Source organism: Apus apus, chromosome 2, assembly GCF_020740795.1.
Source record: "Apus apus isolate bApuApu2 chromosome 2, bApuApu2.pri.cur, whole genome shotgun sequence".
Lineage (NCBI taxonomy): Eukaryota > Metazoa > Chordata > Aves > Apodiformes > Apodidae > Apus > Apus apus.
The window spans coordinates 9,636,048-9,651,068 of record NC_067283.1 but is presented as its reverse complement, the minus strand read 5'-3'; the positions used below and the strand labels follow the sequence as shown (position 1 = coordinate 9,651,068).

At 37.9% G+C, this 15,021-nt stretch overlaps 1 protein-coding gene across 3 annotated transcripts in view; it reads left to right on the top strand.

Moving 5' to 3' along the window:
* Positions 1–15,021, top strand: part of PTPRN2 (protein tyrosine phosphatase receptor type N2) — a 657,265-nt gene that overhangs the window by 608,107 nt on the left and 34,137 nt on the right. For all 3 annotated transcript variants that reach the window (XM_051609993.1, XM_051609992.1, XM_051609994.1), the window contains 3 exons: positions 673–750; positions 12,875–12,994; positions 14,149–14,315. In XM_051609993.1, the coding sequence (XP_051465953.1) occupies positions 673–750; positions 12,875–12,994; positions 14,149–14,315 (365 nt within the window). The remainder of the gene's footprint in view (positions 1–672; positions 751–12,874; positions 12,995–14,148; positions 14,316–15,021) is intronic.

Sequence of the window (15,021 nt, the reverse complement as noted above, 5' to 3'; positions counted from 1 at the left end):
AAAACCACCGATCAGTTCAAAAACATTCATTGTAACACACTAATCCTATTTACTCTTGATGGCTTTGTTTCTTAGATTCCTTTTTTTTTTTGATCAGTGAATTTTCTGCTCCTTGAGTTAACTGTAATAATTAAGGTCTTTAAGCATAAGTTCCTCCATTGAGGCCAAATCCATGCATTGAGATAAATCAGCTAACTAGAAAAAGCCAGAAACTGCATTTGTTCCCCATTTTTGCTGTTTTTTAGCTACATGTGCCCTTGACTGTAACGGTGGAAATGGAGAACATATTTAGATGCGTGGAGCATTCTTAGTTAACACTTAGTGTAGAAAAATGTTTCAAATAGCTTCTATGTTGCTATGAAACAATGAGTACTGATGTCAAATAAATGCCTTTGTCACCCAGCATAAATGATCTTATGCTGCATATTGAGGACATAGGATGTTGCTCATCATGTGTGCTGGCATTCACCTGGTAGCATCAGTCTTGTGGAAAAAGGTCCTCTCTGAGCTTATAAATAGAAATAAAATTCTTTGCTTGCCAATAAAGGATGGAGGGACACGACAGTCCTTTAGGAAGTCCCTTGTTTCTGCCCTCACATATTTTCTGTCTCTAAAGCAGCACGGAATTTTCTTTTAAATAACACCAGTTTGTGTTCTCTCTTCTTATTCCAGATGGACCATGACCCCCGAAACCCAGCATATATTGCCACCCAGGGCCCTCTCACTGCTACTGTTGCTGACTTCTGGCAGGTGAGTTAAACATCTCTTTGAAAACTGAATTTATGTTAGAAGTCAAATGTTTTCCTGTGCTTCTACAAATGTAAGGTGGTTAAGAATCTGTTGCGCTTGAGTCACAGTAGGTGGAAAAACCTTAGTTCAAATGTCTTAAAAGTCTAATACATGGATATTAAAGAAGTTTCTGTATTTGACAAGCCCTGCTAAAAACTAGTTGAAATTACATTGAATAATGGAAATTTTATTGAAATCCTCAGGCTAAAGTGTTCATATTTTAGTTCCAAACTTTAGACCAGGTCTCTAATTAGCTGCTGCCAGGGACTGCATGACTTTCAGAGGGCCTGACCTTCTTACAAGTGTAGCCAGAATTCATTGTCATTCTTCAGATCAAAAAGGACCTAACACTATGTGCCATAAATTTTTCTCTTGAAACCTACTTCTCAGGTGCCCTGGTTCCCCAAAATGCTTTAATTCTTATGCATTTTCCCTACCACAGGTAGCTGAGTTAAGACTCTGCTGCATAAAGTTAGTTGACTAGGTGCATAATTTTTTGCAGGTCTGAGGATAAAGGCAGTACTCACTAATGCACAAATATGAGCTCAGTTTGCATGCAGATTTTTACGTGCTCGTGTAACTCTCAGATTGGGACAAACACACACCAGGGTTTGTGTGATCATGTGACAAACATGCTGCGTTAGGTATTGCTTTAAGTAGAAAAGTTTGCCTGAAAGCTTATTGAAGCTGTGAAGAAGGTCACCTGGGGCTTATTGTCGGCATGAACATATATTTTTATTTTTTGTTTTGCATTATTAATTTAAAAACTTTTGTTCTAAAGATAAAGAATATCTACATAAAAATTTCACAAGTGCCATTGTATTTTAGGAGCTTGCATAATTTGAAATCATCTTCTGTCTTCATCTGCATCACTTGATCTATGATTAGACCCCTATTGAAGACAATTTTCATGTCACAATTTCCTACTGTCTCTGATGAGGAATCAAGACAAAATTTTTTTTGCATTTGGGTGCCTGGATATTCAAATGATCAGTGTATGGTACTTTGGACCTGGTTGTTAGAAGTCCAGAGCAAATTCTTTCTGCTTGAAGTCAGTTGAGCTGTTGTTCTGGCTTAAATTTTCAACTAATTTGTGATTTTTCTCTTCAATATCTCTTTTCCTTTGGTGAGTGGATGCCTTATATCAGGCATGATATTGAACATCAGTTTCTTAAGTTAAACATGCAAAATCAAATATTATGTTAGCTATTCTGTAATGGAATTCTGTGATTCCTAAGGCCCAGGATTTTTAATTGAATATTTTAACACATTTTCGTATTTATGTTTTGTATGTTTGTACCTGTAACTGCACCTTTACATATTGAAAAAAATGTGTTCTCATTTTCTAAGGTGTTTAAATATCAAACTTTGTATAAGCACAACTGCTAACAGAAATCAGATTAATCATGCCAACATAGTATGAACAATAAATTTTGTTCTTCTCCCTTTCTAATTTGAACAGTTAGGCAAGCTGCTTGCACAAACATAGAGTGACTAGAAGGGAAACAGTTTTTCTTTTTTCTGTGATCCAGCCTTCTTAATTCCAACTTTGTACTCAGAAGGTCTCTTTCTTGACTTTTTTTTCTTCATGCTATTTGTGAGTGGAGAGTCCTCCCTTTCCTTCTGCTCTTTTTAGCTGTTTCTCCTCCCAGTTATCCATCAGCTTAAGTCCACTCCATCTCCCCACCAGATTTGCTGTAAATCTCCACAGAAACCATTTGACAACCATGGTTCAGGTTCTACTCAAGTATGGCGGCTGTATGCCCATTTTTGATGAGAGATTCTTTTATTGTTTCATCTAATAGATTTCATAGAAAAATTTGTTTCTTGCATTCATTTTGATGATGTCTTCAGCATATCTCACTTTTCTTAAACTTCCTACAGATCACTGTCAATGCCGGTTCCTGTCCCAGGTTTTTACATGGCCCAAGGTATCAACCAGGTGTAATAAGCAAAGCAGAAGAGATTAATTCCTTACAGAACACTGCATCCATAACCACTGAAATGTAGTATGTTTATTGTACAAGTCAAAAGCTATGGCTTGAAGTTGTTGTGGCTTATGTCCAGATGCAGGAGCAAAGTTTACAACCATTTTTCACCTAATAGTACCTATTTTAAGTTAAAGCGGGGAAGCCTGAACTTGCTATGGAAAAACAGTGTTTGTTAACTCTGGTCAGTGCAGAATCCTTTGATGTTTACTTGAAAACTGTTTTCTGTAGTTCATACAGAGCATAATGCTGCCACCAGGGATTGTTTAAAGATTCAGTTATTCATTCCTGATACATCTTCTCAGTGGTTCTCCTCCCTCTCCCTCCTCCACTTAGTACCAGCTGTTGCTGGGCTGTGTTTCCTTTTTCCCCTCTTGTGTGCTCAGTGAAGCAGTTTTCTGTGTGATAGTGAGAAGAGTGACTGACTCCAGAGAGACTTGGGACTGTTCTGCTGTTCCTTGTCTAAATGCACAATGTCATGCTTTAGCAAGCCCAACAAAACCTCTTGGAGCTTGGTATCACCTTCTGTGACAATATTTACTAGATGTGTTGCTTCCTATTTTTTTGCAGAGTCTTAGCTGCTAAGATTCCCAGGAGCCTACTTGCATGGTGGGCACCAGCCACTGTTTTATTTTGGCTGAAAGGCTACCCCAGCAAGAAGCTGTTACAATTGTTTCCACTCCTGTAGGCATTTCAAGCCGATTTCTAGAAAACACTTGTCTACAAAGCATTTGTTTTACTTGAAGACAACTTTCTTGGCGCTTACAACACAGCTGATATCCATAATGAAATCCAAACTGCTCCTGATTTGTCCTGGTTGTCTAAATTTTACACCCAAATTTCAGAGACACAATTTCTAAAGCTAGTTTCCCTTAAACTTGTGTTAGACTCTTCCACCTATCAGTGACAATGTCTACAATGTCTCGTGGTCCACTAGGAATAGATCGATAGAGTGTCACAGTATTTCATTTGTACTTTTTACTTTAGACCAACTATTCAGGGGAGAATGCTACAGATGTATCTGGAGGAAGCTTCTTCCAAAAGGAGCCCAGTTCCTGACCTCTAACACTGCTCTGCAGTGTCTACAGCTCTTCATGTCTGCCATCTACATGATCATGTGGTCACATCCATGATCTCTATTTAAGACCAAGCAGATTATTAAGTTTGGGATAATCTTTTTTCCTAGTTTTATCGGCAGGCCCCTCTAAAACCTGTTGGGTTGATCCAGTGCCCAGTATTTTGTACAAGTGCTATTAGGCACTCAGCAATCAAATTCTCATTTATTGTTTTCATGTTGCCCAAATCTGAACAAAGGTCATGGTCAACTGAGTTTCTTCTTTTTCCCAAACTGGGCGAAGCTTTTTCATAAAACATGGATGATGTTTTGTCCAGGTTCATCTTGTTTAGCATTCTTAGTACTGGTGAGCAGATCCATGCCTAATACCACTGTGGGACTGGAGGGGGACCAGCTTCAATCATGTCGCTAGTGACCACTTCTTGGAAGATTTTGTCTTTTTTGGTAAGGTGAGGAAGAAGGGCAGGTATTGTTCTTCAGTATTATCTAAATTAATCCGCTAGAGCTGGCCATTAGACTTTGTGTTTTCTGTACACCTTCCTATTTATTTGGGTTTTCATGTTGACCTGAGAGAGTTTAGTTTGATGGATTTTTTTTCTTTCAACAGACTCAGTTTTTTGACCTGGAGATAGTCCAAACTAGTCATTTTCAAATTGTATTCAAACAGCTTCTGTATATGTTCTAAAATGATATTGATAATAATACTCAGACTTTTCTAATGGTGTAAGGCCACTTCCAGGCATCAACCTTCAGTGGATGTCTGTGTCCCTTTTCTCCAGCTCCTTACATTCCTGATGTAGCTTCTCTAAGTCAGCAAGTGCCAAGTTACTTCCAACTTTCCTGGCTTACCTATTTCTTTGGAAACTTTGTAGCCTGCAGGAGTTGTATTGTCAGTCATCTCATTGATCTGTTTTGCCACAGGGCCTCCTAATCTGTCTGGATACTCTGGGTTTGCAGCTCAAGCAGAGATTTCATCTCTGCCTGTGTGCCATCTCTTAGACCACTCTGGAAATTTTCCAGCTACTACTTTAATTAATTTTGAAAAGCCTCCAGCTGATTTATGTCTCCTTTTAATTTCATCTGGTCTTGTTTTCATCTCTTTTTACCAATTACTATTTCTGAGAGATACCTCCTTCAATGATTCTGTTTTGGGTCAGTGGGAATTCCGCCTCGCCATTCCCTTTCTTCAAAACTGGATTCCTTTCCTCACGTGGTATTAATCCATTTTTACCTGAGTGGTTAAACAATTTGCCAGGTCTATGGGTTGTTTTCTTCTCAGCTGGAAAGATAATTCATCCTCAGGATAGAGTTTTGCTTTGGTATAGTTCCATTTTATTTACAAAGAAAGTACAGAGATTTATTTCCGTGAACAAAGGCAGAATCAAATAACAGGCAATAACTTCTTTTTTCCAAACTTCATTCACCCAGTGTTTTACCCCCAACCTCTCTTTCAGCTTTTCTTCTGAGAATCACAATGCTAGTTTGTCGAGCTGTGCTGGTGGTTTCTTTATTCCTTTTACATATTTTTGCTACCTATCTGGATTAATCATCTTGCCTTGATTAATGCCTCTCTCCCTGCATTAAGCGTATCAGTTTCTAGAGAAACTCATGGGTCCATATGCTTCACGTTTCTCTTGTTTTTGATGATAACTTCTGTAATTTCAGTTATCAGGCTCCGTAAGAGAGTTTGCTTGTTTCTTACAGTTATCTTGAATGAAAGGTGATGATTTTGTCCAGCAGCTTCAGTGAGATTTCACTCAGCTCTTTCACATAACACTATTAAAATTCAACATCCCTTTGAACATAATTCAAAAGAAAGAGGATGTAGAACATTTCTGATCTATAACAAGTTTTCGCAGCAGGAGTTCCATGTTGTGAATAATTCTGGAGGCATAAAATTTTATTATTTTCCGTATGTGCTGGGTTGTAATTCCATGAAGTATTTGATGTGAAGTGCATGTCTTAACTTGCAAAGTATTCTAAGAAGCAAAGGATGATGATATGCAAGAAACTATTCCTAGGAGTTAGGGTATTTAGAACTAACTGTCCTTGCAGTGAAAAAAATGTTCTTAATTATGCTAGTTTTATAAATTGCATGTTCATCGTCTCCAAATGGAGATTTCTGTAGGAGGCTGTAATTTTTCCCTTTGGAAAACACCCCACATTATGCCTTCCTTTCATAAATCTACCCACATTTGCCCTTCTTTCCCCTCCCTCTTTTTAGAGGAAAGTGCATTTTCATGTTGTTTTTATTTATTTTTTTTTCCATATTGAGTGAAATAGAGGGAGGGATCAGGCAGTTCCTGCCAAGTGGCTTAAGAGGATATGCTTCTTAGTTGCCTTGGAAAATCAAATCCCATGTGATACGAATTTATGTAAATATTTGTTGTCTTTCTGTGATGTCCCCTCTCCATGACCAACATAATTAATCAGCATATGAACATTTTATAACTTCTACAGAAGGAATAGAGAAATGTGATTTTCCTCATTTTGTAGACATTCAGTGAGGTTCAAAGCACGTAAAAAGGCCTTTGCCTGAATAAATCTGTAGCTCAGGCTGATAAATTTCCCATACGCCTTAGTCCCTGGAGGTCTGCAGTCTGGCAGGAGGGACAGAGCAGGTACCACTCATGAAAAGCACTGAATCAGACACAGGACAAGGAAGGCAGACTTCAGGTGGTGCCCCAATGTGGTTCGGATGCTCCTTCAGGAAGCAAGAAAGAGCTTCATCCTACACGTTCTAAATCAAACCCATCGTCCCTCTACTATTTGACGATACATTAAATAGTCTTGAAATATTCTTCATCCTTTTTGCTAAAGCTGGGCATCTATTGCCAACAAACAAAAAGAAAGCTCACTGGAGTGGACATTGATACTTTGTGATTATAGGGAATGGGGAGATGTCATCTCTGCTCCTTTGATTGTTTTCTAGTTTTATTCAACGCTATTAAACGTAAAGCGCAGAAGGAGCCCCGAGAAAAAGACTGGAGCCCTAATCTGAGACAGGGAGTTCAGTTGCCATCTGCTTTTTGTTGCCCTCAATCCTGCATTTCTTAATCTAAAACTATTTTTAGAATATTTTCTCTCTACCTATATTCAGGAGTATATTGTCAGAGTCAGTTCAAAAAGTGACTGTTGTTTTCCTCCCAAATAACACCAGCATGTTAAGAACCCAATTCCTGAATTGCAGGCTTGGGAGCGTGATAAATCTTTTCATGTCTGTTTGGCAACACCTTCTTTTCTCTTCCAGTTTTTTTAATTCAGCAGAAGAGATACAAAATACTGTCAGTTGATTGTTTCCTCTGAAAACGGGATTAGTCATCAGTGGTCTCCAAGGGCAAATCCCAGTGGGCAGAAGACCATGTCCCTGTAGCTGAATGAGTCTCCCTGCAAAACTGGTGTTTCAAACCCAGGGGCTGAATAAGAACAACTGTACCAAACCTTCCTCTGCTCTAATTGCTGCTTTCTGTGATCCCACTTCAGCATGTTTTGTGAGTGCTGAAATTAATTTACAGACTAAATTATTTTTCTACGTTTTGTTCTTCTGTGCATAACACTGTGCTTTCAAGCAGCCTGGATTCCCATGGTTTTTTTTCCTTGCCTGGAATGGGACTTCCTGCATGTCTAATCAGTTCTCACCTTCAGAAAGAAGAGCAGATGAAAAGTGACACAAAGAAATTCAATGTGTAAAATATGCATATTTTAATTTAATAAAAGAAAAACAGCAAGGGAGATAGGCACAGAACTGTAGCCCCTAGAGCTCTAGTAGCTTGTCAAGCCATGTGAAATAAATACAGCATTAGGAATTCCATAGACGTTCAGGAAAGGAGTGTGCATTTACTATGCTCACTTCTAATTATGATTCTGCTTGAAGGTACATGGAGGTGGTCCTTTTAAAATGTTTATCCCTTTATTGTTTAGGTTTCACTATTCCAATACTAAAGTTAAAAGCTAATTACTGGCAGGCTTGGTGGACTTTCCCTCCTTAATGTAGTTTTCTCAGCACTACAACACTAAATAGCTCCCATATTTAAATTATTTAATAATAAGGCTTGAGTTAGGAGTCTACTGAGAAGAATAAGAGCAGTTTATGTCTCTCTGAGAAAGCAGAAGTTATTGCAACACATAGTCATCTTGAGTTTGCTTTTCCCATTGATTTCCAAGTAAGTGTTGCTGTAACAGCAGGAACATAACATGTGGAGCCAGCCTCACTACCACATATTTATAGATGGTTCCCTCAGAAGCCATCTTTTCAGCTGCAAGAGTCAGATAATTTGTTTTAATTAAACATAGATAGTTGATGGTTAATTTTTCAGCCTACAGAATTGCTTAGCTGTCTGGCACAGCTATGATTTTTTTTTAGTGGCAACTCTGACTTTGCCATATTTGATCCCCTTCATATCAAAATGATCATTTTCAAACAAAACATTTAGCAAAAAAATGTTGCTTTTTGACTGGCGTATATTGTGAAGTTCTAGTTGATAACAAAAAAATCACCCCCCAGTTCTGCTTGTTGGGGTTTTTTTCCAGTTAAAAGCTCTGACTCTTTTTTTTAATCCACTATGTGAACATTGGCTGTGGGTTTTAAAACATTCCAGCATGTTCCATTTTCTGATTGTCTCCATTCAATACAGTTTTTCCCATTTCTAATGGAGAACTTGAAAGAAGTCACAGTTAATTACTTTGAAGATATCTGATGGGATGAATAATACCTGATCCAGCAAGGGTTAGTACCTTGCTTTGTTGTTGTTTTAGGAGTTTATTCATGCTGAGTTTTTATTATCATTAGATATTATTTGGGTTTTGTTTGCTTGTTTGTCTACTTTTCCAAATAGTTCCATTTACCAACTATTTGGGAAGTCTAAAAGACCCAAAAGATGGATTCTTTACTTTGCAGAAGATCTCTTCCAGAAGGCACCTGATGTGATTAACCTGATTTTTTTAGTGAACAGGCTTTCTGCTTACAAGTCATCACATTTTAGAAACTTCTCCACTGGTCCCCATCAAAACAAGTGTCTGATTGGAGCACATATCTTGTAATTTCCACATCAATAAAATGCAAAAAGAAAATTACTGAAATGGGGGATTGAGGTAGATCATCTGTTGTAAAAAGAAGCTTCAAAATTATGAAGTGTCTGGAAAAAAAAAAAAAAAAAAAAAAAGGATTCATATTAACTATTTCCTTTACAAGCAAGTAAACAACAACATTTTAAAATGTAAGCCTTCCAAAATGTGTTTTACCAGATTTGTGACAGTTTTGTAATACTGATTCTCCTATTTGTGACTTTATTTTTCTCCTTGAAAACCAATTTTGTGCTTTTTTGCAAGTAATTCGTGCGAAATATAATTCATCCCAATGTGGAAGTCCTTTGTGTGGGACTGACATGCTGGATAGCCACAGCATGAGGTCTCTACACATGGTGGATTTCATCAACAAGGAATCCTGTGGATGTCAAATGCACTGCTCATCTTTGGGTTACAGAATTCAGCCTTTAATTTGCAATAAATGGAAAGGGATGGTGTTATTCTTATCTAATAAATGTTTTGAGCATACAACAGAACCTCATTAAAGATCATTAAGATGTTACTCTCTAGGCAGATAGACTGAAGGTAGACATGTCACAGGGAACTGTACACTATCTTCTTCCCTTTTCAGCAAAGAATACATTGCAAAGCTCTGCAGTCAGCTCCTGTATGTAACTCAGACTTTATCACTTCCATTCAGAAGGCTCCATTCAACATTTCTTCTTCTCTTGGATGTATTACTGTAAATTAGATCTCTTAGGAAGTTTCATATTTGTAAATAAGTTTGGGTTTAGATGGTCATTTCCATAATAGTAGTTAACACTCAGAGTCTAAGGCTTGATTTTGTTGGGTTGTACCTAAAAAGCCCTATAGACCTTATATACTCTTTATTCTTTATAACCTACATTTAGTTACTTTCTATTGCAAGCATAGAAAGTTCAGAAATACGTGAATTACTGTGCATTTGCAACTGAATCTCTTCCTTTGGTGTCTGAGCCCAGCTAAAATGTCTCTTTGGTGACTAGAGGTGTTTCTCTGAAGTCTGCACACTGGGACTGTGCAGACCATGTCTGTGCTACCTGCTTCTTCATTACACAGACACTTCTTGGGGGTGCTTTCTAGTGTGTGACCATGTCTGGACACAGAGCACAGTGAAGTGTTACGTGTTGGGAGATGCAGCTTCTGAAAAACCCATCACCAACTTAAAGATGGGCTGGTTAACAGGCAACAATATAAACCTCTGTGAACTACCTTTGACTTGTCCAACTTCTGCTTAATTTGGAAAAAAGAAATATATCCAGATAACAGCCTGATTGTCTAATATTTAAGTTATTAAGGAAACAAAGGAAATGCTGAAGTCTCCCATCAGAAGCTGTGAGTCTTAGTGAAAAATCCCTTCTTGATGGTAGGCACAGGAGATGCAGTGACAATTGCTTGTACCAGGGATGCTGGCACTAGATGGTATTGCCTTATTGATTTAGAAGATTTGACTTGTACATTTGCACGCAATGACCTAAAAGAAATATTATACCCCAGAGTAACTTTGAAATTGTTTGTTTAAATTAACTTTCATTTGGATTTATGCTTAATGAAATCTTCAGAGACGCAGACAGCCCCTCTCTAATGAAATGTTGTATTGTTGAACCAATGAGCAGGGTTGCCAAACTGTGAGGATTCCTCTCTAAACGAGTGGGCTTTTATAATGTTACACTTGGGTGGCACAAGCAGAGTGCTAGATGATTAGTTTATGGTCTAGATCATTGTATTTTTATTACACTCATAAAAACTGTGTTTCTCCTCATTTTCGTAATGGCTTCGATGAGCTCCTATACCTTCTAGAGGCACATTAAATCGTTATGTGATGAGAGTGCTGGTTTAGTGGGGCTAGTTTTCAAGTAAGATGCATGTTTTGAATTCTTATCCTAGCCTGATTGCTGACTAAAAAAGGTGAAACTATGCTAGAATGAATGAAATCTGTGTCATCTTCCTTACATACAGAGAAGGTTCTCAGCTGTGGCCTAAAACGCAATATGAAAAAAAGGTACAAATGATAAATCTACATCAGTCTATAAAATAATCAAAGTATTTGTGCCAGTTTTTCTGGCATTGTGAGTTTTTAATGGGAGGATGAGTGAATTACAGATATTTTTACTTAGAAAATATTTTTGAGGGGAAAAAAAGATGATAAAGATTATTTTTATTCATTGCATTCAACTGTAATTTTTTTTCCCCACTTCTGTTCAAAATTATAAATAACCCTATTATGTGTAAACACTAGATTCCTTTCTCTAAATCATTCTAAGCTGGTTTTAAAAGTTGTTCCAATTATGTTGCAAAATGAGAGGGAAAAAAAGGGAATAAAAACGTTATTTGTTTCTCTATATGCCAGCTATTCTTAAAAGAGAAGACAACATCATTACCCATGAATGGGAAACCTTTTTATTTGATATGTAATTAAAAAAAAAAATAATCCTTGAATCAAATGTATCATCTCATCTTTGCACAGTTTAGACAAAGGCCTTTTTTGTTTACAAAATTTACATGTCAATACAGTTGCTTATAAATATTGCTGTGAAATAAACATAACCCTTCACAAAAAAGAGCAGTTTATTCTTCATTCAGTAATTTTATATGCTAGCAAAAAGACAATGAAAGTTGTATGCAAATATAACATCAATGTACAGCATAATAATAACAGTTTTTAGTGATTATGCTGCTTGGTATTAATTCATAGGAGCCTTTTTGTTCAGCCACGGGCTGTGTTTGGAAAAAGAGATGCGCTAGACCAGAGCATCTCTGCTTGTTCTGCTGTTTCTGAGAGACATTCACAGAACCTTTAGTTGAGGATGCACTGGATTTCTGTATCATGCTCTGGAGCTGGTCTAAATTATTAAGCCATTATGGGGCTGGTAGTGAAGATACACTGTTTTCCTCTGGCCCTGCAGTATCTGTGCTCTGTGAGTGCATGGTCTGCAGCAGGAGTGGGACTTGCCTTCTGCCCCCAGAGGAAAGAAAAGCTGAACTTGAAAGGGGAAAAGGGAGATACAAGAGGGGGGAGTGAAGGGGGTAGGGAGAAAGACCCAAAAAATAAGGAAAGAAAAATAAAACAGAGAAGGAGAAGGGGGGAAAAAGGGAGGGAGGGAGGGAGGGAGGGAGGGAGGGAGGGAGGGAGGGAGGGAGGAAGGAAGGAAGGAAGGAAGGAAGGAAGGAAGGAAGGAAGGAAGGAAGGAAGGAAGGAAGGAAGGAAGGAAGGAAGGAAGGAAGGAAGGAAGGAAGGAAGGAAGGAAGGAAGGAAGGAAGGAAGGAAGGAAGGAAGGAAGGAAGGAAGGAAGGAAGGAAGGAAGGAAGGAAGGAAGGAAGGAAGGAAGGAAGGAAGGAAATGCACTTCTGCAACAAATCTTTTATAAATGTCCTTTTGGGGGGATGACTTATCTATATGAAATGTTTCTGGAAGAACAGATTTGGTTTGGGTTTTTCCTGCCTTTTCCTCATTTCTGTTGTTTATATGCAATTTCTATTATTGTCTCGGCAATGCAGCACTTTAATAGCTTTTGCTACATGGCAAACTGTAAAAACGACACAGGGTTGAGGACACGAACAGGTTTCAGTACATGTGCCTTTAGTAGGTCCATACTGTAAAGGATTAAATGTCAAATCCCAAATAGTTATGTGTTCTGCAAGCATCATGCAGTGATCCCTTTTGTGGATCTAAAAGTTTGACAGTAAAGCACAGTACCAGGAATGAGGAGAGATTTTGTGGAAGACCTGAATTGAAATCACTGGAAATTCTTTAATATTTCATGGATGCCTGCAAGATACAGTGCCAGTTTATTCAGGGCTTTGAAAGCAGCTGCAGAGTAAAAGTGTCTAATGAAAATGAAATAAATTTCCTCTGAATGGAATAAATTTTGATTGTGTGTCTGAGTGCAGTAATTATACATGTCACGCAGTAATTAGGCAGTCACAATGTGGCCACGGTGTCTTTCTTTGTCTGCAGATGGTCTGGGAGAACGGCTGTGTCGTTATTGTCATGCTGACACCCCTCACAGAAAACGGAGTCAAACAGTGCTACCACTATTGGCCAGATGAAGGGTCAAACCTCTACCACATCTATGAGGTACCTAAACAAAATATCTGGTTATATATGTGACAGTAAGTCTATGGGTTGATTTCCTACAGGGCAAAACGCTGTTTCAGCCAATCTAACCTGAAGGTTGAGCTGAGGGCTCTTAAGTACTCTTCCTGTGCCTTCCAGTAGTTTTTTTGATTTGTGAAAAATTCAAGCACAATTTTAATAGCAAGGTGGGTTTCAGCTGAATAAAATCTAGTAAAGAATGAGCCAAGTACTACAATGAAATAAGGACAACAGTTTTGTTTTTCAAACAGTTTTATAAGTGGTTGAAATGTGAAACCATGTGTTTTATATTTTATAGGAAAAGAGTAATTTTAGAACTAGTGAATTTTGCCTTAGGAAAACCGTATGTATATCCTTGTAGAAAAGCCTCTATATAGCTTTAGTAACTAATCCTATCTATTTTTACCTCTTATTTCAGTCACAACAACAAATATACATTTTTATTTTCTGCTTTACATTTCCAGCCCAAAATAGCCTATCACCAGTGTTGTTGCAGTGTGATGTTGATAATGGCTGTCAGATGTCAGTTTTTTCCAGTTGTCCAGCTGAGTAGAAGAAGAAAATAGTACCACAGTGCCAAATACCAAGAACAGGAAATCATGAAGATATACTTACTTAAACCAAAACATGAATAAACTTCTTTCTGAAAATGTGAAGTCTGCAAATCAGTTGTGATTTTATGCTTATTTTTCTACATAGCAGAAGATACTGGCTTTTCACTTCTCAGTGAATTTAACTCTGAGATTTTTAAGACCTCTGAGAGTGTCCTGGGCATACATTTGAGGCATTTCCAAGTAGAAAACAACTGGCAGTTTAACATATTTTCAGGCAGTGGCTTTTATGCTCATGTAGCAATATAAAGTTTCGACTTAGTGATTTTTCCTTTTGCATGAAAACTCTTGAGAGTTTTTTTGTTTGTTTTCAATAAATCAGTGGTGTCAGGTCACCCCTTCCTGACAACTACACTGATAGTTACATTTAAAAAAATATTTTTTTTTTCCCCAGCACTGGCCAATTTGTTGATAAAAGTAAAGCTTTCATGCAGCTCATCCAAGATTTCTTACACCTGCAGTCCTGAAGAGGTGACTTGCAACCGAAATGGCTGATCTCTCTTTGTTCTTTCCTGTGGGGTGTAGGTAAACCTTGTCTCCGAGCACATCTGGTGTGAGGATTTCCTTGTGAGGAGCTTCTACCTGAAGAACCTGCAGACGAACGAGACACGCACAGTGACACAGTTCCACTTTCTCAGCTGGAACGATCAGAGGGTTCCTGCTTCCACAAGATCACTTCTGGATTTCCGCAGGTAAAGCACAAAGTATGACAGTTTGTTTAAGATTATGGAGATCTGAGGAACTAAAGTAGCCCTTTTAACTGTTTCTTTTTAAATATTTCTGGTTTGAAAGTGTGTTCCTCAGTCTGTGGTGCCACAATGCTACACTAACACAAAGATCTGCAGTAGGTTGATGTTTAGTGTCTCACATACAGATGCTGCCTGATTTTAAGACATACTTATTTCCCAGTTAGAGATCTTCTTCCCTTTGCACAGCTCTTCAGTGCTTCTGTATTACTTTGTTTTCCAAGTACTTATCTGTTCTGCAACTTCCAGGCTTTTTGTGTGGTTCTCATATGATCCTTATTACAGGAATCTCACAAATATATTAAATAGCATGAGCATAGTTGAAAAAATATCATTATGTAGTCATATGGCAATAACGGCATTCCCATGGGAACATTTGCTCATAAGGATCAAACAGTGAGGTCTCTAGACTTTATTTGGCTGCAGGAAGGTGGAAATTTAAGAAAGCAGATGAAAGTGTTGACAAAGCACACTCTCTGGAATTTTAAAGAAAGCCAGCGTGGCTTTAAAATACAAATATACAAAGGCAAAACCTGTGAAAGTCCTTGCTGCATTCTCTAATGCTTGCTGTGTCTGTCTAAATTTTAATTTGAAAATTAAAGCCATGCATGATAAATGCTGGGGCGAAATAATCTTCATTTGATTGCAAACC